Source organism: Misgurnus anguillicaudatus, chromosome 14, assembly GCF_027580225.2.
Source record: "Misgurnus anguillicaudatus chromosome 14, ASM2758022v2, whole genome shotgun sequence".
Taxonomy (NCBI): Eukaryota; Metazoa; Chordata; class Actinopteri; order Cypriniformes; family Cobitidae; genus Misgurnus; species Misgurnus anguillicaudatus.
Genome location: NC_073350.2, coordinates 33,221,429 through 33,248,050, shown reverse-complemented (window position 1 = coordinate 33,248,050; position 26,622 = coordinate 33,221,429). Strand labels below are relative to the sequence as shown.

The window sequence follows — 26,622 nt, the reverse complement described above, 5'->3', positions numbered from 1 at the left end:
TTGTTCCAGCAAAATGTTCTTTGTAGTGGAAAAAGGTTTTACAGACTATAAAGGTTAAGAATAAAATGACTGAAAGGTTTTGGAGAACCAACATTAGTTCTTCTATGGCATTTCTATGAAGAACCCTTTGTAGCACCTTTTTTTCAGAGCTCTACTCTCAGCCTCGGTGGAGACAGATTTTAAAATGTCACAGCAGAGGAGTTCACACAATAATCCGTGCAGACTGTGGTCCTGGACCTTTATTATGGGAAACAAGACCTTCCTAGTCATAACTCTTCTTCTGTGTTCTAAAGCTTTGACTGCCTGTTTACTGCCCCGTCTTCCATTGTCTAAAGGTCACTGACAACGGTTACCATGAGGAAAGAGTCCCAAATCCCTTCTTTATGGAAACTTACACATTGCTTAGGCCTGACGGACCGGTAGCCCTTAGCAACCGTGTCCCATTGATCACTATATTGGAAATGCATTGTGGGTAAAGGAATGTCAGCGTGTACACTATGTCAGGTTGCTGTAGGGAAAGTGATATTTGTGCAACCGTTAATCTATACATCAGCATTGTGAAGTCTACATTCCCACATAAAATGACTGTGTTGATGGATTTGTTCTTTACTTACACATTTGATTGAAATAGTGTCAGGATGAGGGATGTTTTGTTTGTTCCAAAAAAACCCTGTGCTAATAGAGTTTGTGCCCCGGCATGTTTAAACCTATTGATACATTTTTTTAGGGGAATTCAGTAGCCGCTGGAATCTTTCCTCAGATGTTGATGGTCTCAAACAACTTTCAATGAACCATGCATCACAATAATCATCAGGTTGCTATTATTTGCACCATTATGCACCTTAAGAAATGTCTTAAACCAATATCCGCGGCTTTTAGTAGATTGCATTGGTCAGTATTGAAATGAAATTTTTTGAGCCTGTATTCTTCGAGCCTGTATTCCTAAATGTTTGTCCAGTCAATCCAGATAAAATCAAGCATTCTCAATATCCTGTTTCACTTGGACACATGTCAGATTACAGAAATAAAATGGGTTGTGAATAGCATATTGTACTTTGACTTTGATGCAGTGCGATGACAGCATCTGTAACAACAGACTTTCTGTCATTTTGTTTGGATGATGGATGATGTCAGTTTAAAAGAGGTCCACCCATTCTTTCTCTTTCAGTCGCCTTTAAGTTTGACTAAAATATACAATGTATTCAAGACTTTTTTTGAATTCATCACAGAATTTATTATATTTTTAAAGGCAATAATTGCAAATAAATAAAAGTCCTCATAAAAATTACATTTGTGTCTTAGATAATACAACGTACCATATTTTTCCCCTCTGGTTTTTGAAGATTAGACATAGTTGAGTGCATTTATTCTTTCCAATCCAGATGCTGTTTTTAACTCTCAGAATAACTTTCTTTTTCCTTTGCTGTAAGCTCCGCCCCTTCAGGCAGGTGTCACCCATCGCTGATCTCTCTTTTTCCTTTCAGTTTGTTGATGCTGTGAGTAATATCCTCCTGGACTAAAATGAAACGGAAATGACTAAGGTGGTGGTAATGCCCAGCTGTAAAATTCACTCCCAACACCCTGAGATAAGAAGAAACTTCCCAGGCCTCTGGTCATCTTGTCCCAATAACTGACTACACCACTTTATTATTTATAAGTGGTGCTTGGATGTGTCGCTATTTCTCATATTTAGGGTTCAGGATTAATTTTGGGTAGTACACGTGGACTGTGTAATTTATTGCTTGTATAATGTAAGGGATGAGCCTTAGATAACATGAACTAAAAATTAGCAACATATTTTTCAGTTACGTCTCGAGAGTTGCGTGCTCTTCCGTGGGGCGCAAATTCAAAATATGTGTTCGTTGCGTCATGTGAACCATGTGCATCACATGTTTTGTCAAAATAAGTGCCTGCTGCACACGGGTCAAAACTGTTTATGATAAATGCGACATTCACGTTCACACAAGACACTCCCTTAAAGGCGGAGTCCATGATGTTTGAAAGCCAATGTTGATATTTGAAATCACCTAAACAAACACGCCCCTACCCCAATAGAATCTGGACCTTCTGTTGGTAGACGGCCCGTCTAATTTTCCAAAGCGTTTTTCAAACATCGTGAACTCCGCCTTTAATAGTAAACTTTGATAATGCATGAGATTATACGAGTATCTGGCAAACGCAAGCGTTTTTTTTTTATCATAAACCCTTTAGACGCGTCTGCAGTAGGCACTTATTTTGACAAAACACTTGATGCACATAGGTTCACTTGACGCACCGAACACACATTTTGAAACGATGTACCACACACATGACGAGCTACATACATGTTGTGACGAACTTCGCATCGTGCACCCTTGAAAAAAGAAGTCACCGGCCGCCACTGATATTTTTACAAGAACTTTGTTAATGTTAGTGAATACCAATACAATTGTTTATTGTTCTTTGTGCATTAACAAATGTTAACTGATTCAATTTTGATTTCAAATATAATTATCAATTATTAATATAATATAATATAATATAATATAATATAATATAATATAATATAATATAATATAATATAATATAATATAATATAATATAATATAATCATACAGTTAAAAAGATATAGCAATACATAATTGTCCATAAACATTTACACAATCAACAAAATATATCTATACCAATGTTTTAGATACAGCAATTTTGTGCAAAAGGTGTGTTAAAATATTATTTTTAATGTATTATGTAATGTATTTAATTTTTAATGTACTATTAATTTATAATTAATATATTTAAAATATAAAATGATTTTTTTTCCGACCCAACAGTACAAATTGAACGAGCAGTAACTTAGTAGAGTAAACTTATTAAGCAAAATTCCACGACATCAAATGATAACGCTTCATGACGACAGTACCACGTGATGAACTGCACCATAAGCTTGTGCAACTTCATTCTGCCCCGCAAAACCTGACAGACGGATGACGTCAAAGTACCGCGAGAGCGATTCAAAGAAGTCATACGCAGGAGTCTGCTTTCAAATCGCTCTCGCAAAACTTTGACGTCACCCGCCTGTCAGTTTTTGTGGTTTCAGAAACCGCAGAAGTCTCTCAGAAGCCTTGTAGACTTGTTCGACTTCATGCGGCGCCTCGAGAATCGACAGCCCGATGACATCAAAGTACCGCGAGAGCGATTCGCGAAATCATACGGAGGAGTTTGCTTTTAAATCGCTCTCGCGGAACATTGACGTCATCTGGATGTCCGTTCTTGCGGCGCCGCATGAAGTCGAACAAGCCTCATGTCACCATCAGTTCGCTGCTGACCTGGATGAGACGCCTCGTGCAGTTGAATGTGTCCAGGTGTTTTTCTTCAGTAAATCAATGTTAAATGTAGGTACTGTTTGTCGTGTACAGTTCTTTAAATGAATATTTAGCCGTTGTTATGGCTCATAATTATTAAACCGCCCATAGTTTACCTCGCGGTATGTTCTAATAATAAATGCTTTTAACTTCAGCTGCTTATTAACATAATGCTAACGTTACTTCTACCGTTAATGTTCATTGGGATGAAATTGATCTGTTTTTATTGAATAGGCATTTCTTCAGTTTCACAATATTGAGTTTTGATTTCAGCTTTCGTGTTTTTTTTAGTGTATCTTACATGAGCTTAAATGCACCCTTTTTACTTTCTAAATGCACGTTTTTTGCTGTCATTGACTTGTATATTATTATAAAGCAAGAAATAATCTGTCTTTATTATTTTTAATCAAAATATAGCTTTTTACAAACAGTTTGATAACATTAATCAACATTTATACTATAGGTTTCATCAGAACCTTGTTTTTCTTGCTCTTACAGTGAATGAATCCACAGGTTTTCCTTGATGGAGCTCTGCTTGGCTCAAAGGTGCATTCTCATGCTGTGTGCCGGGTGTGGATACAGAGCTGCTGTTCTCAAATCAAGGTAGGTCCATTCCCAGGAACGACACTCTAACGTGGCTTTCCAAGCTTTTTGTCACTGTACGTGGTATCCCGGTTACATTATCCTGATTGTGTCACTGCATTGTCTCATTAACGGGCATGTTGCAAAACAATGACATTCAGGAAGTGATATTAGGGATCCAGGCATGGGAAAATCACAGCTGTTGTAGCCGATCTGATTGGCTGAGATGGATTGATGACATATGTGCATTTTTAAAAGGTGACACAAGATAACCAACAATAAGTTCTTCTATGAGAACAAGTAGAGATAAATGTCTGCATTTATTTTGTGTAGAGTCACGCACCTGCTTATACGTTTTCTTAATATGGCACATTTGCAGCGAATGTTGAAAGACTGACGACATGACAACACAGCTGAACTTTGCTTCGTAAAACCTCAACAACATCCAGCACCCGCTGAGCCAGAGGAAGTAAAAACAATGTTAAAGAAAGCTTTGACTACGCAAGCCAAGCTGAGATAGACAAGGGTGCCGTTTCAGAGTGTGAATATTTAGGTTGGCAAATGTCAACCAGCGTAGGGCAGCAGGCCTGTGCCAAGTCAACCACAGGTTAAAACATGCAGAACGTTGAGGCCTGCACATTTGAATAAGCATATTGTGAACATCAGAGCTTGCCGAACAACATAAATAAACGAATAGTTTCACCTGTAGAGGATAGCAAAATGGGTAACACAACAGGCTGAAATGACACACAGCTAGCAATTAGGCTGGATTTACACTGCAAGTCTTGATGTCCAATTCCGATTGTTGCCTTTATCCGATTGATTGACGACTCGCTTACATCATCTTTTAATAGTGACTCGAATTCGATATCAACATTTACATTACACACTTAAAATTCAAGGTAGACATACTACTAACCTGGAACAGCTTAAACCATAGAGGAAGTAAAACTTTGCGATATGCAATGGACACCGACGCAATGATTATACAATATTATAGAGTTTTATTTTCTGTAAAAAGACATAAAATTTCAACATTACTCTACTAAGTGGACCTGTCATCCTCTGTTGAGCTGCAAGAGTCAGATGAGTTGACGTAATTTGTCAGCGTCACATTTTCAGTGATGGCAATATCTGATCTGTCCGCTTACATTATGGACACGAATGCATATATCCGATTCATATCTGTTTTTTCCACATATGAATGAGGACTGAAACCGATCTGAGAATATCGGAAATGGGTCACTTCAAACATGGAATGTAAATGCAGCCTAAAAGTCCCGTCCGTTCAGGTTTGTTAAAAATTCTCATAATATTCAAATTCATTTTTTAGGAAATACACACATTTTAGACAGCAAAGAAGTGTAAAATAAGTGCAGTGTCACTTTAAAACATTTAGGCCTGTTGTGTTACCTTTTCTTTTATCTTCTACAGGTACAGTAAGTGTTTTTATTTTATTACTGTATGAGCCTTTTGTACCCAAAGAGTCTCTCCCTCAGTGGTGTTCAGGTCTCATTAAGCCACAACCTCATTACTCAGACCAACAAAGCTGTGTAAACATCACAAAAATGAAAAGTTGCTGGACACCCATTTGGAATGGATTAGCTTTACTCCATAACCTGTTTAAATTATTACAGCCAAACCCAAGAGTTTGGCACTGGCAAGCTTCTTCAACCAAGGCCAGTTAACCTCTGGGGTTAGAGTCAAAACCGTCAAGCTTAGAGATATGTTCGGTTCCTTGTGGAAAATGTAAATTCGCTGTTCCACTTGGCCATGACGAGAGGAATTTAAAACGGCTCGATGAGACACTTCTACAACATTTTGGGGAGAAAGCAGGTCAAACCAGCAACATAATTTAGCGGCACCGTCTCACTGATCCTACATGATCCTACTGATATTCATAAAAGATCTTCAACATTTTGTTTTTATTCATCTATTTTACAAGAATAATAATTATTGCTCTTTGCAACGCTAAACTTGAGATATGTCTTAACAGTACATTGCGCACCTGAGAATACAGACCACACAAAGAGACAACGTAAATGATTAGCATATAGTTAGGGTGTACTTACACTATGCGTACCATACAGTACTGTATCCAAGAATGTTTGACCCTCAAAGTCTGGTTCGTTTGACTAGTGTGATCGCGTAACCGTACCCTGGTACGTTTGCATAGTACCTGGTACGGTTTCGTTTGATTTGGGTGCGGGGTAAAATAGTGTGAGCGTTAATCAGGCCGAAGCATCCGCTTATCACTGCATCCCAAAATGACCCCAAATAATATTTGTGCTCGGCTTTATTCAGTTTATGACTTGAAGAACTCAACGAGAAATTTAATCCATATCACGGTCTGCCCCCTGAATCACCTCTCATGTTTCTTTAATGTTATAAAGGAATCGGTCTGCACAGTGCTGAATGAAGTCAAACCAAGGGGAACCTTGGCTTGGTCTTGCTGCTGCTGTCACACCGTTAAGCTAGGTGGGTGTGGTTTCAGCATCCAGGCATCTCAGCTCCACCCACGTTCCGATCTTTGCTCACCAAGATGGTAACAGCCGGCTTCACCCACTTTGGACTTTAAAAATGCTCTTCAGAAACCAATGGGTTACATCACAGACACTCTTGCAATGTTTTACAGTCTTATAGGAGTCAAACGCACCCAATAATCCACAAACTTATAACAATGAACAATGACCATTGTGCTGATTCTGATAAGAGTCCATCTTCCGATCATTCTTTAAAGCGATCTCGTACTTGGGTACAGATCATCACATAGACGGTTTTAGCAGTAACAACATAAACAAGCGGCTTTCATGGTCAACACGTAACTTTCGGTAAACTCCGCTAAGAATTAATAACAACAAAGTACCATAAACATGATTTATTTATATACCAAGCAAAATAAACAAAACCTAGATTACCTAGGAAACCAAAACATTTGTTATTTTCTACAAGGTATTTGTTCAAGAGTTCAACTAGTCAGATCATTAAAAAAACCTGAAACCTGAATTAAAGTTTGGACCAGACACGTATCGCGTCACTGCACGTGCGTCCGATGAAACCATCTATAAGGGGAACAATTATTCTTGGGTATGTTTCAGTACATTTAAGTACAGTGTGATGCATGTGGTTCTTGTACTGTAATAGGAATTGCAAAATGCAATAATTGATATAAAATGCAAAAAATAAACTCTAAATTCTGCAGGGTTATTTTTAAGCCAATACTGGGTAAATGTTGAACACATGTTGGGTTAATAAATAAACCAGAGTGATCTCACGGAAAGTCATGTTATAGTCATGCAAAATTTTATTCATTTATTCATGTCCATGGCACAAAATTCAGCTTTTTTCATGCCTTGAGCACCAATGTCTTTTTTGTGTCACTCTCACAAATTTCTATAAAAAGTTTTTCATGTCCATTGCACAACTTTCTTTTTCGTTTCATTTTATGTATTGTTTTCTCATAGTTTTTTCTATTTTCTTACCATTGTCGCTTGGGGTCGGTGTTAGAATCCCTTTCTGTTACATTTTTAGACGTCCTAACCCAAACCCCAACTCTAACCCCAACTCCAGGCGAGAATAGTTTTAAAAGCGGAAGAAAAACATGTACAAACCAATGGATAAAAGTACAGTCTAACCCAAACCCCAAATCTAACCCCAACCCAAAGCGACAATGATTTAAAAATAGGGGGGAAAAAAAGAAAACAATACATAAAATGACACAAAAAAGAAAGTCATGCCACGGCCATGAAAAACTATTTATAGAAATTTGTGTGAGTGACACGAAAAAGACATTCGTGCTCAAGGCACAAAAAAGCTGAATTCCGTGCCATGGACACGAATAAATTCATCTAATTTTTCGTGACTATTTACACGATTTCCATGAGATCATGTTGAATAAAGCTATGCTGGGTTGTTTCAATGCCATGCTTTATTTATAACCCAACATGTGTCCAATATTTACCCAGCAATAGGTTAAAAATAACCCAGCAGACTAACAACAGAGCTCATTATAGGCAAAAAGTTTGGGGTTCTTAAAATTATTTCTGATCTATTTTAAATCTATGTGTTATTTTTTAGTCTTTGTTTAAAGAGCCGCTTTAGTGGAGCACCGCAGTCTTGGATATGTCTTGGATGTCTTTCACCATGTAATTACCTTCTGCTACCTGTCTGTGCTTTCTCACTATTTACATTTAATTTGATGTTGGTTTTAATCCCAAAGTGTCAATCTTCATTTCTGCCTGAGTTACACTGGACAGAGTCCCAAATTAAACAACTGGCACACTCATTTAAGCAACCAATATTGAGACAAAAAGCCATGTGTTTAACAGCAAATGTGCTTAAAAACGTCAAGGGAAGATTAAGATCTTAGCATTGATTTATAATTTAGAGGTTTATAATTTCTGGATTTTTAAGGGCACGTAAAATGTCATGTTTCAGTAACGATAACACCACCCTAAAACTGTACCCTTGATAAAAGCTTACATGTCCAAAATCATTAACTACAGTTGCTAGATGTTCACCAAAAATAGCAAAAGACGTGCCAGAAAAACACTTTTTTAATTAAGTCGCATAGTTCCAGTATTTTCCCAATAGCATGGAGTTTTAGCTTATTAGCTCCCATTATACAAAGTCTCAGTTTTCCTGAGTTTGTTTTCTAATTTAATTATTTTATTTTTTTGATGGGTTGTTCGGCACCCTTCCAAACATCACTGGATAACGTTAAACACAGCGTCAGTCCAAGACTGAATTCATCAGTTAGGTCAAAAGCTTTCGTTTTGTAACTCAAGATTGTGTAGTTCGAAAGCTAAGCAGCAATCCGGTGAGGTTTTAGAAAGAGAGTTTATGTTGTTATGTTACATTACTTAAGGGTAATCAATTATGTTAAGCGTTCACACTACAAGCCATAATACATGACTGCAGCGATGCATACTTTAAGAAAACATAGAGTTTAGCTTCTGATGTTACAGTATCTTTACATGATTTGATTAATGGCCACTTAGCTTAGTTGTAAGATTCTTGTAACTTGAAAAATTAGATGTTTTATGTCTTTCTGCACCTGAAATGTACAATTAAACTTTCTGACAGGAATTATTTAGCTTGCACAACGTGGTTATGCATGGCCTAATTATCCTTAGGAAAATAGTATTTTGGGACAAAATATTACTATAAAAGTACGATAAGACTACTATAGAAATACTATAACGGCTCTAGGATATTATAGAGGTATTACAGAACATAACATACTTCTGTGATGTTTTAATACCTCTATAATATTTTAAAGCTGCTATAGTATTATAGTAGTCTTATCGTACTTCTATAGTATTTCCCAAATTACTATAGTATTCCTATAAGATTACTATTCTATTTTGTCCAAAAATACTGTAAGATTCCTATAGTACTTTTTCGTAAGGATATGTCACCCACCGAATCGGCTTCATTAGCCTACCACTTACGGTTTGCAAAGATACAATTATAAAATTACTGCAAACCTTTAATCTATCAATATTTATGTTCTATTATGCATTTTCCTTGTTATATGAATAACAGAAATTCATGAAATAATATATAGGCAGACACACAGTAATAAGTTTTTTATTTAAATGTTGATTTTGAAATGAGTGAACATCACCATATATATGATTTGGAAAAATAAATAAATAAATAAAATTATAAATGAACATTTCTTACGAGTTAATCTTTAACATAGAATATCACAAAAATATTAACAAGTTTCTGGTGGACTGATAATTTTTGCAATTTATTGCAGAACACTGCTTGCGTTTTAACCACTTGCTCATCTTCACAGTTGTGAGGCGCGCTAACGATTTCAGCAGCTTACAGTCCATAATGGCGGCCGTGGCTCCGCAGCGCCATCTACAGACTGTTACCCATAACACAACAGAGTTTCGCCTCTTGGGCTTCTATACTCTTTACTAATATTAACAAGAAGCCATGCAATTTTTTCACATTGACAGTACTCAAGGTTGAAATTATAAGATCGTTCTGAAAAGCAGTGGGTGGCTGCCAACTCCCATGATTTCAACACCTGTTCCTGTTTCTGCTTATTTCAGTTTTCCCATAGTTTAGAGAGAAGCAGGAATAGAGGGGGCGTGGTTTTCACAAAGGGGGCGGGGCTTTCACAGAGGCACGTACTCAGGGTCATACTCAAGTGTGTGAAACAGCAGAAATCATTAGTATTTAGGGGAAAAGTAGTTACTTGTTAAAAGCGTGCATTTTGCATCGTAAAATTGCATGCTCAAATCTAATTACCTGTTTACATTTAATGCACATTTTTTCAACACACATTCTATAAAATGGGTCCTAAAGCTGCTTTTTAGGCATCTTCTACAAACTCAATTTGTGTTGATATTTGTGAAATTCTCCGTAGGTTTAATTTTAAAGAGGACAGAGCTATGTGACAAACTAAAGCTGGCTTGATGGATGTTTCAAATGGAGTCTCAGGCCAGGACAAACACATTGTGAATAGGTCCTCATTCATTCGGGGCCCTTGTGGTCGAGTTTTGAGCCGTGTTTCAACAACACCTCTATTGTGACTCCAGTTTCAATAAATAGAGGTGCTTATTCAAGGCTGCTATTGATTCGTCATTTTTCATATGTCCAGCCGTCACACGACATATAGAGGTGCAGAGCGTAAGCACCTGGACAGAACATGAGGTTTTTTATTCACCAAAGCTTTTTATTAAATGTATGTTGTGTGTTTTGTTTTTAAAATACAGACGGTTCAGATTTAGCAGGGTGTCTTTCTCTGCAGTCACTGCCAACATTAATCTGATGTGTTATAGGGGATTTCAATTAGCTTTATGCTTTTTAATGCGACTGACGTTGATATACTTCTTTAGTATGAGCTGCGGTAACGTAAGTCTCTGGTTCATTTAATCTGTTTATGGTTAATGTCATTTTGTATCTGGGTGGTAGATGATAAGATGGTCCGGTAAGGGTTGAAATGGATGATACTATTTTTATAAGCCACATGAAGCTCCATTCATCTGCGAGCTATAATGAGAAATAATATAACTCACTCGCAGCTCATCAAAACATCTGGCTAGAAGAAAGCTAGACTGTAACAATTTTATTAAAATATTCATACATGGGAGATTCTCGCGAAATTAGAGTTATGAGGTGTCATGAAACATTTTGATAAAAAAAGTAAATGCAAAGTAAGAGTATCAAAATAAGAAGCATACAGTTACAAACATCTCTTCATGTACTATTTTGCATATGATTTCAAATGACATCATACAAACCAATAATTTTTTCACATTTGAGGTGAAACTTTTCACTACCGCAACGTGTCAATGACTGGATTTTGACATGGAAATATTTATAATTAAAAAATCTAGAAAATTAAAGCTTTGGTGCATGGTATACTATAAACATTTACAGTAAAGAAACATGTGGTATTTGCTGATCTTTGGTAAATGTAGAGACAATAATAAGTAATATAAATGTGTCCAAGAAAAAAAAATCATCCTCCGCAACAATTTTCAATCATTGTTTAAGCCCTCAAGGAACTAACATTTTCAAATAATTGACTGTGACACTCAAGATGGCTACCAGGTTAGCAGTTCTTATTTTTTCTCTCCAGATAAAAGTTGAAATTTTGTTTGTCATAGTACATAGACAACTTTTTAGTTTCTCATTACTGAAGCATGAGTTTGTAAATATATTTTTTGTAAATATCATATATTTAATCATGTTGCGGTAGGGCTGCACGATTCGGAGAAAAAATCTAATTGCGATTTTTCTGATCAAAATTGCGATTCGCGATTTAAAGTGCGATTCATTAGTATATAATAAAAGAGGTACATCCAGGTTTGTTGTGGTGGTTTTAATAGCACCAAAGAAAGATGCTGTGCTACTGTTTATTTAAAACCTCTTAAACATTGTACCAAGTTGTCTGCAGGACTTTGCTATTCTGCAGACAAACTTTTTTTTTATCTAAGAACATTAAAAAAAATACAATTTAATTTTTTTTTTGAAAGTTTTATTTAAAATAACATATAGGCCAATGTATTTTGGCGGTCACTACAACAATGCTTCTGACAAGCAAATGTTTAGTTTTTCTTTTAATCATAAGACTATACTCATCTTGTTTTACTTTTCAGGCATCTGTAATAAATGTAAATATATTAGTAACTATGATTTAACATAAGCAAAAAATACAAATAAAACACTGCAGAGTCCTCACTGTAGGATTTTAAATGTGGAGCTGCAGAAGCTTGTTCAGTTAAGAGTAAGGAGTGATTTTAATTTTTGGTGTGTAATAAACATTTCTGACACAGAAAGCACCAGGTTACTGTCTGTCACTTTAAGACACAAGACAGCTTTAAAACTGCTCTGCTTCAATATACTGATAAACATCCAGCTGTTTATGTTCACTTAGACAAGAAAGAAAACTTAAGTTTAGTGATCACGCGTGTGCTGACTGCTCTCTGTATGCGCGCTTCATGAACCCTCGTGCCTGTAAATATTCAAAGTGGTGCAGATGTGCGCGTGCAAGAAAGTATAATGTACCTGTTTCGTCTTCTGTGTTCCGGGCTTTAATGAAAGCTGCTTATAGTCTGATAAGGCGCTTGTCATTGTTTGCGATGCATGACGAGAAACTTTAAGTCCAACATTACACAAAAGGGAAATGTTTTCGCGCATTTCTGTCCTTTCATTTGCCGGTTAATGAGTTATAATGCGTTTTTAAAATGACTGAATCCAAAATCTGCCAACTTCATGACATTCCGCGTTGTGCAGTTAATTCCATTTGTATGCATTTCGCGATTCTGTCCGTGTTTTCCGCATCGCAAAAATCATATGGCCGTACACTTTGTTGAGGAGTTGAACTGCGGCTCGCGCTCATGTTTTCCAAATGGTGTGATGACGTGTAGTCAGCACCTCAGTGTTCATGCACTTTATTGGTCTAAACTGCATCAAACGTAAAATGCGCATGAAGCGAACTGTCAAAAACTGCGTACTAGATGATTGTTATAGTTAATAGTTTTGAATCGAAATAATCGCATTTCTTGCGATTCGAAAATCGCATCCATTCACATCGCGATTTCGGTTTAAAAACGATTAATCGTGCAGCCCTATGTTGCGGTAATGATAATTTTTGATAATGATAATCTAAAAATGTAAATAATTCTTTAGGAAATATGTTTTAAATCCTCTAAAAATAATGGTTATAGTAAGTTCAGACCTTAATGTTATATGTGCAAAAAAAAAGGCTTTTTAAAAATTCTGATGCTGGACACCTTCTAAATCTGGATTTTGTGAGAATCACCCACATGTCTTTGGTCTTGTTGTGTACAATTATTCTACATTTAATAATTGTTCATTTACATAACCTTTTCGGGAAAGCCTTGTGCATCAACTGATTTATGATTTTTCAATGTTCAGTGTTGATATTGCTGTTAACTAGGCAGCTGAGCGTATTTTTAATGTCGTACTGGTTTGTTGATTTTACTTATCGAAACAATGAAGCAAAATGTATGACTGCATGTCATATTCACAGTAATTTAATGGACCTGTCAGATAAAAAAACAGACGGCCACCCAGAGCCCAAGATGGTTCTGCACTTCACAGTACTTTTAACAGCTCTTCCATCACCCCTAGCCATCATTAAGCTTACACACGTTTATAAAAGTGTGCCGTTGTGCGCTGCAGGGTTTGTTTTATTGGTCATTGTACTGAGGTGTTGAGTAAAAGCACTGAGTCTGGGTGTCTGTGGTGTGTGTCATCTCATGATTCACTTATTATGTCAAATCAGGCTACCGTCTTTAGACATGTAAATACGTCTGGATTTAACCCATACGCACACGTCTGCTGTTTTACATCCTAACATGCAAGAACTGGAAAGACCTTTATGAAGTTCATCTATGGGCCACGTCTGGATTATTATCTCTCGCAATCTCTCGCTCCCTCTGCTCACTGACATCAGGGCTGTGCATTCCTCGCTTGTCTTAATAAAGTCAAATCGCAATAAACCTGAAGCAATTACACCCGCAGCCAGATGGGCTGATCTCAGAGGAGATCCACCTGGAGGGTGATGGCATCCATGGGGTCGAGTCTGGGGAATACAAAGCGTTTATTACACAGGTTTAGCTCAGAGATTTGGCTTTGACAGCTTAGGAGACTTGTCAGTTTTAATTAAGTATCAACTGTCTGATTTTTTTAAATTGCTGATGTATAGTAAGGATATAGAGCCGGGGTGTCCACAAAGGTGTCCTATCAGGCCCACATGATGATTTGTATAGTTTATTAAATATTAATTTGATATTTTAAAATCCCTTTCGAGGTGGGACTTATGGTTGGAAGTCACAAGTGTCTAGTGCATTTTCAAAGGGAGAGTGGCAAAACATGTAAGGTTTCACAGGTGGGGCGTAGACCGCCTGGGGTGCTCGTGAATCCAAAATACTTGGCGTCATGGCTCTTTGCAGCAGGTTAGGTGCCGAGAAAAGAGGCAGTCGCACAGCGATCCTGCCACTTGTGGTGTACCATGTATTAAACGCCCATGAATCAGTTTCTGGTCATGAAATCTCAAATTATTCTTTGCAGACTTTGGTATCTGTGCACATTAAGACAATTTTGAGATCTCGCTTGGAAAAATCTGAGACCCATGCCAATAACCACCTCCCATTAGCTTTCCATTAAATATGTGTATACATGCACAGTCTTACTCCGCTTATGCTTAATAACTGATAACATGTAAGGTCTTGTAAACACTTAAAGCAGTTTTACCTGGGAAAGGTCAAAGACGACTAAAGCAAAATCTGATTGGCACAGGTAGATTTCTGCCCATTACCCCATTTCTGCATTACATAAAATCACCTTAACCGGCTTTTTCAGGGTTTTGTTCATGTGCGCATGTCTCCTTGTGTAAAAGATAAACGTCGCAAACACAAATAAGCGTAAAGCATAAAAAGTCTGCTCCCGACTTGATGGAGATACTGTTGAATTATAAACTTGTTTACAGGTATTGCAGACATGAAAAGAGATACAGCAGTATAAATTTTGATCGATTTTCCGCCGGGTTTTTGAACGACAAAGCGGATTGAAGGTGGTGATGTCACTACCTGCAAGAAACCTGACAGTAGTCCCTTTCACACATACAGTCTTTACTGGTAATTTACTGGTAAATTGCCGTTAACATGTCATGTGTGAACAGAACCTTTCCGGTAAATCAGTGCTCCCAATTTACCAGTAAGACAGGTTGTAAGATTACCAGTAATTTACCGGTAAGCGCTGTGTGAACGAAAATTATAGGATTACCGGCATTTAGAACGGACGACGTCAGACCGTGCTGACAGCTTCGGGCCAATCATAGCGTTTTAATACAGATGACGCGTTTACCCACGCAGTGTTTACTGACGTTTCCACACACATGCTGCTTGAAAGTTGAGCACACCTGAAGTTTACGTCCACATTTCTTCACCAAAGTTGTTTAAAACAGCTTACCGCCGAATTGCCGACGTCCTTAGCACGCCCTCTGTGAAGCCTAAAGTGCAAACAGTACTGTTGTTAAAAACGCATTTTCGGTTTGACGTCGTCTCATTCAATGTTGTTTGGTCATCAGCAACTTCGCGACTGTTTAGACGTGAAAACAACAAAATACGGACCGTGGTTATGAACGACGTGGATTGTTTACAAATACAACACTTAGCTCGCCGCGTGCTACAGGTACTTCCGCTTTCTCAACGAATTTACCGGTATTTTGATACTGATGTGTGAATGATGTCTTACTGGTAAAATAACGGAACGCCACTGCGTGTGTGAACAGCACATTTTTGTATTTACTGGTAAATTCATTCTGGTAAATTCATGGTAATTTACCAGAATTACTGTGTGAAAGAGGCTAGTGTTAACGAATGTTTCTGCATAGCCAGTTTATTGATTCGGATAATTGAGTGTGTTTACATGCACAGAATAAGCGGATAAGTAAAAATCTGCTTATTATAGAAACCTGTTTTCTTGCATTTACATGCAAATCAATAAACCGTCTATGTGTACCACTGCGTTTACTTGGATTTATCAGGTTTCTTGCAGGCAGTGACGTCACCGCCTATAGTACATATAGTCATTCAAAAAGCTTGCTGTACTCTTTTATCTCTCTCATGTCAGCAGAACCTGGAAATCTAACATGAGCGTTATTTTCGCTATTTTCTCTGCCAACTGCAGTTGAGCGCAGACTTTTATGCGTTACTTTGCACTTTTTTCCAAGTGTGACATTTATTTTTCACACGCGGAGACATCCGGTTAAGATAAATTAGCAAAAAAAAAAAAAAAATTGGATTACGCCGTAATATGGGCTTTCCCTGTTAAAAGAAAAACTTTTACTTAGTGTATTAAAATAGGTTTCTATAATAAGCGAGTTATATAGATTTCCGCTTATTTTGTGCATGTAATTGCATTCAGAATTTTTTTTTTTTTTCCTTTAAATGCATTGCTGCAGTTTATATACAAACACTTTCTCCCCAAAATGTTACATTTTTAGCAGTAAGAACAGATCCACCGATCCGGTTTCTGATGGGTCAAACCTGCGTCTATGCCTTCACCTGAAAGCCACATTGCCCTCCCTCTTTCTCCCCGTTTTATAAACATCACATCAGGACTTATTCACGACCCCCCTCCTCTTCTCTATTAGCAGCTAATAATATTGAGTTACCACTCAGCGCGCTGCCAGGCCGCCTCTGCTTTGGCTCACTGGCTGTTTGTGCTTGGCACGGTTCGCTGAGAAGAGAAAACTCTAGCATTTTTTACTCTACAGTAACAAACATCTTCAACCTCACCTGGTAACCTGCTTTTACACTTCTGTGCAGTTACGTCCCACGTTTTAACGTCTAGCAGTAAGCAAAACATTTTTTTTCATTGTTATAAAACGGAATTCGTGATCAGACAGCGTTCACAAATCGGCATTATGCAGGAACGCTGTTAATGTGATATTGAAGGTTCATTATAACTATAGTTCTCTATTTAAGGATTTGTTGCCCGTGACATTGGTTGGAAAGAAGGAAACAAAGATTTTTCTCCTAATAAGCAATGTTTAAATCTTGACAATATATAATAAACATTATTAGGCATGCCAAAGTGATTTAGCCGGCTATTTTTCATCTAAACTGTCAGGAAATTAGCAAAGGACTATTAAACAGACATGACTTCATTGCTTTTTTTAAAGTGGCATGTTTTATGATGGGCTTTAGGAGAGATTAATCAAACAAATATGTTTATATTTGGCCTGTGCTCCTGTCCTGAGTAGGATACGCCTGTAGGAATAGATGATTTGAACAGTGATGAGATCTGCAGTTAGATTATTATTGTATGCATTTCTGCATGAAGTCTGTTTCTTATTAGTATAATAATGTAACACATCTAGAAAAGATATGATTCTTTTTAATGTTCACACTGTTCAAAATATGCTATATGTTACCCAAGGTCCCATTAAAAATAAAGGTGCTTAAAAGAACCATTTTTGGTTCCTCGAAGAATCATTCAGTCAATGGTTTTTTAAAGAACCGTTTCTTTTATACATTGTTAAAGATTTTTTGAAACAGAAAGGTTCTTCTAATATTAAAGGCTTTTTATGGAAGCATTCAGCCAAAATGTTTTTCTGTGGATTTTCAAACTTTTCTGTCAGCCTAACCCCTTGACCTAAATTATTTACTTGAATTACCCCCTTACATTTTAAGTAAATATTTCAATAATTTCATTGGACATTTGCATGTTTAGCTTCAAAAACATTTTAAATTCATTTTAAAGTTTTTATTAGCATAGTATAGTCATTGACATTATTACCTGTTATTAAACCTTCTTCTGGTAATTTTTTTATTAGTACATTATACATATCTGTCCATTTTGCATGAGTTCTCAGTTTTCTGATATGTTGTTGTATACATTTTAGTGCGTTTTATTTAGATTTGTAATAAAATTATTTATGTGAGTCAGATTTTGGTTACGGAGCCCCTTAGGGGACATGGAGCAAAATTAAATAAAGTTTAGTTTCGCGTGCGCACGTGAAACTATCGCATGCGCATGTGAAACTATCTAAAAGTTTCGCTTTCACGTGCGCACGTGAAATCGAAACTTTCATGTGAGCGCGCGATAGTTTCATGTGCACGCGCGAAACTAAACTTTAATAAAAATTCTGCACATGAAGGATTCGCGTGAGCACGTGAAACTAAACTTTAGATTTTTTTTTACTCCAATGTCATCTTAGGGGCTCGGTGTTTGGTATATCTGTAGGCCTATTTAATTTTTGCAATTGTTATTTTTGGTATTGTAAACTGCTGACGTATTTTTTTTATAATTTAAGTAGAATTATTCGTTTTCCAACTCACGATTTCCCCGTAATTCCCTTGCAGACCACCAGTGGTCTCTAAATTAAAAAAATATTTACACTTCCAATAAAATTTTCTGAAAGATGGTTTTGATCCTTTAAAGAAGTTGTTATCATGCTGATTTAATTTTAATTAATGGTAATTTTTGTGATAAGTTTCATTTTAGTGAGTAATTTGATGCTATAGAAATGAGGTGTGTCGTTATGATTGGCGTGAAATTGGGCATGCAAGCGTCTGGGCGGAAGTTTGATACCGCGGCTCCGCCTCTGGCTTCACAGACGATTCCTTCTGCGCATGCCCTGTTTGCAAACGGACAATTTTAAGTAACATGGCAGCACCCATGCATCCAATTTCAAAACCAATTTATCTGGCCTTTGTCATACTTTTTGTTATTTTATAGCTTTATACTGTCAACAATTTCTTATATTTTTATTTATTTTTATTTTGGGAAAAAAAGGCAGACAAATGTGATTTGTAAATGATGCAAAACTAAGATGTTTATTAAGTATCCTAAGAATGTAAATCATTCAGCACAGTCTGATCAATTTAACTTTTGGTCACTTTGTGAAATGTAAGTAAAAGATGAGTGCTAAAGAAAGGAGAAAGAGCGCTAAAGGTAAAGAGACGAATCTGCGTCCGGGTGTTTGAAAGTGCTCCGTCAAGTCGACCGGTTTAATTGCACAGGGGGCGGTTTGTAACTATTACTGTGAAAGGAATCCTTTAGCAGCAATAACACTAAATCAGGCCTTATTAAAACAGCTATATATCTGCCTGCTTAAATTGTTGCTGGACTCGTGGGTTATCACAATAACCGTAAATTAGGCCAGAATTCTGGCCGTAAAAACTCATTAGGTATTTCCAAGCTAAGAGAGGAGAGAGAAGAACTGCCTGTTGCCTGGGAGCTGGTGAGCAAAGCATTGTGAGGCCTGGCCACAGTTACCTTTGTCATGAATCACTTTGCGAATAGGCCATGGGCCAGGAAAGGCTTCTGATAGCGCTCACACACAAAGCAGACACACTGCAGAGCTCCATAGAAATGAAAATAAGCCAGTAGCAGTCGGCCCTGTTACGGCCCTGTTCTGCCTCCCACTGTAGACGTGTGTGCGTGTGTGTGTGTGTGGTGCGTCCCTAAATCCTCCTTTTCAGCTCTGAAAAAAGAAAGACACTGTAAGTCGTATGGGCATCTGGAGGGTCTGGTGCATAATAGTCTAGTAGCCAACTAGGTGAACCCGGAAATGTTGAGTACACCAAAGTTTTATTGCAAAAATGTGAAGTATGGGTCCCCAGCATACAGAAACTACCGGATGCTAATTTGCATATGTTGAGCAATTTACATAATTAGCAATATTAGCTCAATCGTCCATTTTGACCACATATTTTGCACTAAATGGACAATTTCTACAATATGTGAGTGGTTTTAGAGGTTTTAGATGATGCTGATTTCATTTCTGTCATTTTCAGATTTTAAGGAGCTAATTTTATTACAAATTTTGATTTATTTATTCAAATTTTTATTACTTTCAGTCATAATTTTAGGTTATTTTATGGTAAATAAAATAATCTAACATTTCAGAATCATGAGTGCACTTATAAATGTTGATTCTGTCATGAATCTGCCCTCTTGTCATTTTATTATTCCAGTCTTGAGGCAGGATCATGGCAGGCCCAGGTTGTTTGTGTTTGTATGTCTCGTCTCCTGACTCCACCCTCTCGTTTCCCTGTTAATCATCCCATTATTGTTTAACCCTTGTCACCTGTTCCCTCTTGATTTGTTCCCTATTTAATGCCCTTGTGTTCTCTGTCCTGTGCGGATTCGTTTTGTAAAGATTCATGTGATACTTGACTCTAAACCGGTATTCCATTTGCGCCTTTGTCTGTATTTACCTGTTTATCTGTAAGTTAGTGTATTGTCAGTAAATTGTTCATTTATTGTTTTGTAGTCAGGTCTTGTTTAGTCCTAGTTTAGTGTCAGTTTTATACATATTGTCTGTTTATCTTTGCCTTGTTTTACCCCCTCGTGGGTTTTTGTTTTGTATCTTTTGTTATAATAAAGCCTGTTTGTTCATCTATCCTGCATTTGGGTTCTCACTCTATCTCCTACCTGGAGATTCCTGACAGATTCATTGTTTACAGGGTATAGTGAGGCTGAATACCCTCCTGACACTTTTGAAGATTCAAAATAGCGTTTTGGATAAACAATGAATCTTTGTTAGGCTGAATGTTGTGCATTTCTGGATGAAAAAGCAATGCGGGTATTTGACATAACTTGGATCCTGCAACTGTATGATACATAGTAATCGGGTAAACTAAAACTTCGCCAGACGCAAGAGTTAAAACTGAGTCTGGGCAACCCGGGTCAGCTCGCCAAACGCAAGGCTAAAAAAGAGGGCTTCACCTCTGCACCAAGGCAAACATGTAAATATACAACATATACATGCCATACAAGACAGGCCCCGCAAGTCACTAGGGCCATGCCAGAATGGCAGATGTGCTTTCCAGGTTGGTCCGCAAGTCGCAAAATCAAACGAGGACCCAGTTAAAACTCCGCCAAACGGAAGAGTTAAAACTGAGTCTGGGCAACCCGGGTCAGCCCGCCAGACGGAAGGCTAACCAAGAGGGCCTTACCTCCGCACCACACAAAGCACACACTGGCTACCACCTTCAGGCAAACTGCTATGCCTCACAATTAATTAAATGGCAGCCACATCATCTTCACTATTCTCTTCTGTTCTGTCATCATCTTCTCCAGACCCTTCATCTCTTTCTTTGTGTTCTTGGTGTTGTGTAAGTATGTTGCAGTATATACCATCATTGCCTTTGCAGGAACAATAACTGGTACAGCCCAGACCTGCAGCTACACAGCTGCACTTTGCTGATGTACAAGGTTTCAACACAGCTTTGAAACCACAGCTGACAACATCTAACAAAGCAGGAGGAGCAACTGGACTTGAATCCTGTGTGGGCATAAGCAGTTCCTCTCCTTCCTTTAGACCCATCTTCTTGTCCCATCCAAACAAGGTGATATCCACAACCGGTGGATCAGGCTGGTCAGCTGATTTTCATAGTAGCACCTGTAGGTGGGCACGTCTTCCATGAAGGCGCATATTACGTTCTGTAGGAGGTAGTGCTTTCACTGCTGGGGGCCTTTTGCGCTTTTGGTAAATTTCATACGGGCTCCATCCAAGGTTACAGAGTTCCTCTGATTGTAAAGATATTTTAAAGTCGCTATTTTTCCCACTGCATGGTGCAAACAGACACTTCTTTCCTGACATTTCGACTTGATCAAAACGTTTCTCTTTGTTTTGAAAGTACTTAAAGGACAAGTTCGGTATTTTGCACTTGAAGCCCTGTTTTCAGATTGTTTATGATGAAATAGTGAAATAGCATCTTTTGCAGCGATTTTTGTGTGAGCATATCAGTGAACACCCCTGACCACTCGCTGAGTTTCACGTCTTTGTAAAGTTTAATGCATTTTAGAAAGGATTGTTCCAGTGCACCATTAAACCCATTGTAGAGGTGTGAGGTGAAACACAAACACCCAAAAATTCTCGGGGCAGCCACATATGTCGAAATTTCAGCCAAAACCGTTCTATTTCATCATAAACAATCTGAAAACAGGGCTTTAAGTGTAAAATACCGAACTTGTCCTTTAAACATAGATCCGAATGGTTAAATTAATACTACACGACAACTTGAGAAAGCAGCAAGAACACTGAATATCAAATGTTTTTAATCCATTCCTGATCAAATCACAAGAAGTCTGAATTTAAAAAAAGCAGAATAAATTTTTTTTAATAATGGTAACTAATTTTTGAACACCAGATTCACTCACAAAATGGATCTCAAAATGGTCATTATAACTCATTATAACCTTTTATCTTAATGTGAAAACATAAATATGATATAAGAATATAAAAATATTGGCAAGGATAATTTTGACTGTAAAAATAGACTATGCTCCTTTGCTTCACAACATACTTATTGTATATACAACAGCTCACTGCAACAGCTTATTTGCATAAAAACATGACCAGACCTCAAGAAATGTAAACATATTGAGGTTATCAACATTCACATCAAAGAGCATGAGTTCTTGTGATTCTGAAATGTGATAATATAGTGTTTACCATAAAAATAACCTAAAATTTTGTTCGGAATTAATAAAAAAGTGTCTAAATGAATCCAAATCTGTTATAGAATTCCCATTTTGAAGTCTGAAAGTGGCAGAAATGAAATCAGAATCCTCTAAAACCTCTAAAACCACTTACATATTGTAGAAATTGGCCATACAGTGCAAAATATGTAACCAAAATGGACAATTAAGCTAATATTGCTAATTATGCTAATTATGCAAATTGCTCAACATATGCAAATTAGCATCCGGCAGTTTCTGTATGTTGGGGACCTATACTTCCCATTCATGCAATAAAACTTTGGTGTACTCAACATTTCCGGGTTCACAATGGGGCTCTATGGGCTGGCTACTAGACTATAAGGTACCATTTATCAGATGTTTAATCAAGACTTCCTCATCCAGACCCTGTGAGTGAGGTCTCAGCACAGTGCGCTTGAGCAAGCATGAGTAAATCTCCTCTTGTCAATGTTTGTGGTATGTGCGTTCCTAAAGATATAGTATGTTCATCTTTGCTGATACTATAAATTAAATGAAAAAATGTTTTGTGGAGGCAGAAAGTGATGTGTTTATGCATTACAAGAGAAACATCTATTGTAAAATTTTACTCTATTATGCCTCCTGAGCTTTGAAAGAGAAACCGCAGTCACAAACTATAACAAGCAAAATTTTGTAAAACTGACCTGTCAGGTGCTTCTTATTTCGTAAATGTAGCGAAACCTTCAGACTGCATTCGAGTACCATTACAGAGAGACTGTGTTCACCTGACCAGTGCATATTTCCCTACACTTCTTTGAGAGCCAAATTGTAAATATGATGCAGGTCTAACTTTTACCCCTATTTTTATCTTTTAAATACTTATTATGTAGGGCTGTAACGATTAATCGTGCAAATGCACGTTTTCTCAATGAATGAATTTGAATGAATTACGGCGAAATCCCGGCACATCTGAACGCCAGAGGGCGCTCTCATGCAGAAACTCCTTTGTGCCACAGAAGTAGCAGCATTACAAACGCTATTCCTGGAAATGTCTACAGGAATATTTTTTGCTGTTCTTTTGTTAGTCATTCCTCCCGCACTAAGTGAACCAAGCAGTATGTGTTATTTAGGATTCAACCTCATCCACCAGTAACTCAATTTCATTGTTGCTAAAGTTCCTCTTTTTCGCTCTCTTTGCCATTATTGCATTGAGGGAAAAAGCACAAACACGTGGCTTGTAAAGGGACGTGTTGTCACCATATATGGTTCATTGGAGGCGTTTCGGAATGCAAATGAAATGACCATTAACGTGCACGAGCATGGTGTTTAAGAACACATGGGATTTATCATCAAGAATTACTTACTGATGTGCGAAAGAACCACGTGTACACGTTTGATAAATCCCGATTTTTACTACATTTATTTGTAGGTTAAAATGTAGAACATTTTCTATGCAACGTTAATAAATGAGGCACCAGGAATTTTGCCTTTAAATTACTGTAAAAAGGGCAGATGTAAATAATCAATATCTATTTTTGTATAGCACTAACTGTAATGCAAAGCTCTTAAACTGTTTAACTTTCATAAATTGTTAAGTATTCACAACATATAGCCAATCTTCTAATGTTTTCTTTTTAATATTTTAAAGATAAATAAGCTAAACCGCCTTTCCATTGTACACTATATTCGGACACGACTGTCAGAGTTTGCCCCCTAGTGGCAGTCATAATAAAATTTCAGTTTAATCATAAATCTGTGTCAACATGGGAGAGAAGCTCATTCCTTTAATGTACGAATATACTTCTAGTTAATATTTTACATATTGATGGATGATGGACTGCATTTATATAGCGCTTTCATAGACCTATTGCCATCCAAAGCGCTTTACAATTTGCCTCACATTCACCCATTCACTCACACACCGACGGCGGTGTCAGACATGCAAGGCGCCATCCAGCTCGTCGGGAGCAGCTGGGCTTAGGTGTCTTGCTCAAGGACACCTCGACATTTGGTCAGGTAGAGCCGGAGATTGAACCACCAACCTTCCGATTTGTAGACAACCTACATGACCACTGAACCGCTGACCACTGAAATACATCACTTCCGGTCGACGTTTTTGTTTATGTCAAAGTAACAACGCTGATTTTAAATCAGACAAACATGACCGGCAGGCCAGATAAAAATGCTTGGAGGGCAGCATTTGGATTGTGGGCCACAAGTTGACTAGCCCTGCCTTATAGTGACCACATCCTCATCATTAGGTTTTATGAAGCTTTGGGCAGCAGCTTCAGCTAAACCACAGGCACATTAGTCTTGTTGTTTCCCTTGCATTTAATTGTTCATGGGCTTCTTGTTGTAAACATGCCTAGCGTGCCAGTGGTGACCTTTTGTGAGCATTTTCACTTTTTGCTCACTAGTATTTAATTTGAACAAATGTTGTCAAGCACTTTCTACCGCCCTGCATTTTAAGCATGATTTTTACACAATTTAGTCATGACATGCATTAATTTCCTTTAACCAAGGTTCAATCAATTTCTTTTTTCATTCCCTGTTGCCCCCCACTGGAAGAACCCAGTACTACACAAGCTTTTTTCTTTTATTCAGACCTTTACAATGAATTGGTTTATTTATTCTCATTGGATTCACACATCAAGAAAGCACTCCAGCATTCTAGTTTTGAATTGCTCGCCTGCAGTGTAAATGTCTCTCTTGATCCCCTGTTTGGCAGCCCACCCTAAACCTCCATTAGGAAAAAGTCTCATATGCCAAATAAATAATCAGTGTGGTTAGTTTAAAAGTGACACCTCTTATTGTTTATGTGAATGTTTCTACTTGACTTTTGCTCACATGGCTGTGAAACTGCGGTAACATACGTGGGGCGTGTGTGTGTTGTATAATATATGTGTTTGTGTGACTGTGGTCTGAGTTTTCCAACACACTTGAGGTTTGTTGCCGTTGGTTCACTTCGTGCAGCATTAGCTGTAATTGCATGCAGAAATCCTTATCTCGTACTTGAGATGGAAAGCCTCGGCTGTCTGCCTCTTACCGCAAATACCAGTAACAGTATTTTGTGTGTGTCAGACGGCACAGATTCGTTTTGTTAGCAAACGACAGATACTTTCCTCAAAAACAGAACAGGACAGGCCTGCCAGGACGCATGTGAAGGGCTGCAAATGATAATGTCTGTTTTCAGTCCAGCGTCAGTCTCACATCAAAGATTGAGTCACATAAACAGCTCACAAATAATCCACATTAATCTCTTTTCCTAAGCAGTGTATGGGCACGTCTCACGAAACCTGTTAGCAACCTGTCATGAAGTATTTTTATATTTACATTAAGAAAAGGTTTTGACTACATTTATCATTACTGTAAAGTTTGACATAATTTTTTGGGGCCATGGACAATTGTTTTACAGGTCAGCCAGGCCCACGACATATACAGGGTTCCCACAGATCCTTGAACGTTTGTGAATCTGGGGGAAAAGATTCAAGGCACTGGGATGTTTACATATATAGAAACAGGTCATTGAAAGTGTTTGAATCTATTTTATGCAAAAAGTTTTCTGGAAAAAAATTAGGGATGCACCGATACCGATACTGGTATCGGGTATCGGCCTCGATACCACATTTTCTAAAGTACTCGTACTCGTTAAAAATGTTTGAGCGGCGTGTAAGGGGTTAATGCCTCTTTTGTTGTCCAAAGAGGCAGAGTTTACAACAAACTGGAAAACATGTCCCTTGTTCTTTGTTAAATTATATGACTAAACCTGTTACCTGTAAATTTAAATCATGTTTTTTTTATTAAGTACTCTGTATCGGTATCGGCAAGTACTGAAATGCAAGTACTCGTATTCCAAAAAAAGTGGTATCGGTGCATCCCTAAAAAAATCCATATAATTCCCTGTGTAGTGAACACAGGGTTGAGTTGTCCCCACGGTCAAAAGGTCTTCTGTGGGATGCCAGATTGGCATTCAGCTTTTGTTTCCACGATGTTTGTGATCAATAATGTACATGAATCTGCTCTTATTAGGATGTTTATCTGATGTTTGTACACAATAATCAGAAAGCAATGATTTCCAGATGATGTGCTCTTTAGCAGATGTCTTGGCAGTGTGTGTGCTTACTGGCTTTATTTCATACAGTTATACTAAGAGGGAGCGGCCCTATGCAACCAAAACTGTTTTGATAAAGCCGGATACAGTAGCCGAGGAGTAACGCTTGCTTGCAACATAGAGATGGTGACCTTC

At 37.6% G+C, this 26,622-nt stretch overlaps 1 protein-coding gene across 1 annotated transcript in view; it reads left to right on the top strand.

Annotated features, from left to right (window-relative positions):
- Positions 1-3,241: 3,241 nt before the first annotated feature.
- svbp (small vasohibin binding protein) overlaps positions 3,242-26,622 on the top strand; it is an 81,162-nt gene continuing 57,781 nt past the window's right edge. Inside the window, exons 1-2 of the mRNA XM_055183493.2 lie at positions 3,242-3,371; positions 3,840-3,944. Coding sequence (XP_055039468.2) covers positions 3,843-3,944 — 102 coding nt within the window. The 5' untranslated portion in view covers positions 3,242-3,371; positions 3,840-3,842. The remainder of the gene's footprint in view (positions 3,372-3,839; positions 3,945-26,622) is intronic.